This window comes from Sesamum indicum, linkage group LG3 (assembly GCF_026168435.1).
Source record: "Sesamum indicum cultivar Baizhima isolate 11 linkage group LG3, ASM2616843v1, whole genome shotgun sequence".
Taxonomy (NCBI): Eukaryota; Viridiplantae; Streptophyta; class Magnoliopsida; order Lamiales; family Pedaliaceae; genus Sesamum; species Sesamum indicum.
Window position 1 is genome coordinate 28,610,098 of NC_142659.1, and position 1,738 is coordinate 28,611,835.

Below are 1,738 nucleotides of genomic sequence, written 5' to 3' on the forward strand. Positions count from 1 at the left end.
CAACTTCTACTGCACATTGGAGTCAAAATTTTCCTACAGTTGTTAAAAGTAATGATCGCATAACAATAAAGCACATTCATGTCTGTATCCTAGACTTGTATGTAGATCATATTTATTCATCAAATCATGCCACATGCACCATCATAAGTTCATTTTCTCAAAAATATACGCATTCGTGATTCGGAATAAAGTCACTTTCCTATAACTTTACCTCATCATCACAAAAACCCAAAAGACATCAAACATGCAACATATCCTAGTCTCCAACTAAGGAACGCGAACGATTAAACAAAAGACAATGTTGCCTGAAAGCCAATCTCGTCGATATTTGTTTCCTCCACGAAGCTTAGAAATATACATTGTCCTCAATGCTTACAGAACTTGGAGAAATATACGGGAAACAAAATAGGAAATTATCTCGTCAATTTTTTTATTGTATACATTTAAATTGATTTATTAAAACATTCACAGAGGTGTCCCTGAATTATATTATTTTCCGGCTTACAACTTACTAACAATCTGTAAAAGCTGATGAAGTAGGTCTTCCGCCTTCTTGGTGGCTGCTTTCACCTGCGGTGGCTCACTCGCGCCGAACTCGTCATCACAAGTGACGATGTTAGTCAGCGCCGCCGACGCTCTGGTTCTCAGAGTGTCAATGCTGAAAGGGTCGTGCTTCTTCAGCAGTTCCTTGCAATCGCCTAAGTTGTCAATGGCGTCGCCGCTCGTCTCAACGCACGTCTCCACTATTTGTTTGTTGCCGCCGGTTTCCACTGATTTGGCCGCCTTGATAACAGCTTGAGTGGCCCCTACGGCTTGGTTGATCACGGCTTGAGCGTCAGCTCGAAGGTCCGACTCAACAGAAACCGGGTAGCTGCATAGGAGTGCTACTGAGATAGAGGCAAGAAGAAAGAGGGAAGAACTCATTGTTTTTCTTTCGATTTTTTCTGTTGTTTTTGTGTTTAGGTTTGTAGAGATGAGGGATTTTTATAGGTAAAATTGAAGAAGCATGGAAGGAAAGTAAATTATAGCAATTTAGACTGATAGGAAGATGTTAGAATTATAGTCTGAAAATCTAGCTAGGTCAAACATTATATTTAATTTGTAATAAAAGATTTGAACTGATATTATTACATATGTAAAGAGATTATGTTCGAATCCCACAAATTTGAATGTAGATTGTAATAATGCATGCATGTGTTCAATTTGAAAACATTACCTTTTGAATATCTTCTTTTTAAGATTGTAAAATATATAATGAGAAAATTTATTGTAAAATGGTTGATCGATTTATTATTGCAATAGGATTTAGTAAAGTACTTTAATTTGTTCATTATATAGTCAAATATTTAAGATATATGAATGCGGAGAGTTGAAGTATTATATTTCGATTTTACTACTTAATTTGGTATAGTTGATCATGTATGTAAGAGATGCAATTTAGAGTGTGTGGTAGGCTTTGCCATTTGTTTGTTCGAGAATGATATTTTTTTGGGGGCATTCAATTTTCGGGTGTCATAAATTTGTTTAAATAGTTTAAAATATGGGAAAGGAAACAAAATCTCAATAATTGGGAATATATGCATAAAATATTTAGGAATTCAAATCTTGAATTATGATTGGATTTGTTTTCCATTCCCTTGGCATTATTTCCATAAATTAACAATGAGGATATTTTTGTAAATTTATATACATATATATATCATTTCAGGTATCATATTCTATTCGCAAACAAACAAAC

At 34.6% G+C, this 1,738-nt stretch overlaps 1 protein-coding gene across 1 annotated transcript; it reads right to left on the reverse strand.

The window, feature by feature from the left end:
• Nucleotides 1-306: 306 nt before the first annotated feature.
• LOC148788860 (pectinesterase inhibitor-like) lies at nt 307-975 on the reverse strand. Its single transcript, XM_088879027.1, has one exon. It carries the CDS (start codon nt 922-924, stop codon nt 502-504), a length of 423 nt encoding a protein of 140 aa, XP_088735153.1. The 5' UTR covers nt 925-975; the 3' UTR covers nt 307-501.
• Nucleotides 976-1,738: the final 763 nt, after the last annotated feature.

What these genes read in the sequence shown, in the direction of transcription:
- LOC148788860 (XM_088879027.1), bottom strand. Translation starts at nt 924, where the DNA reads ATGAGTTCTTCCCTCTTTCTTCTTGCCTCTATCTCAGTAGCACTCCTA.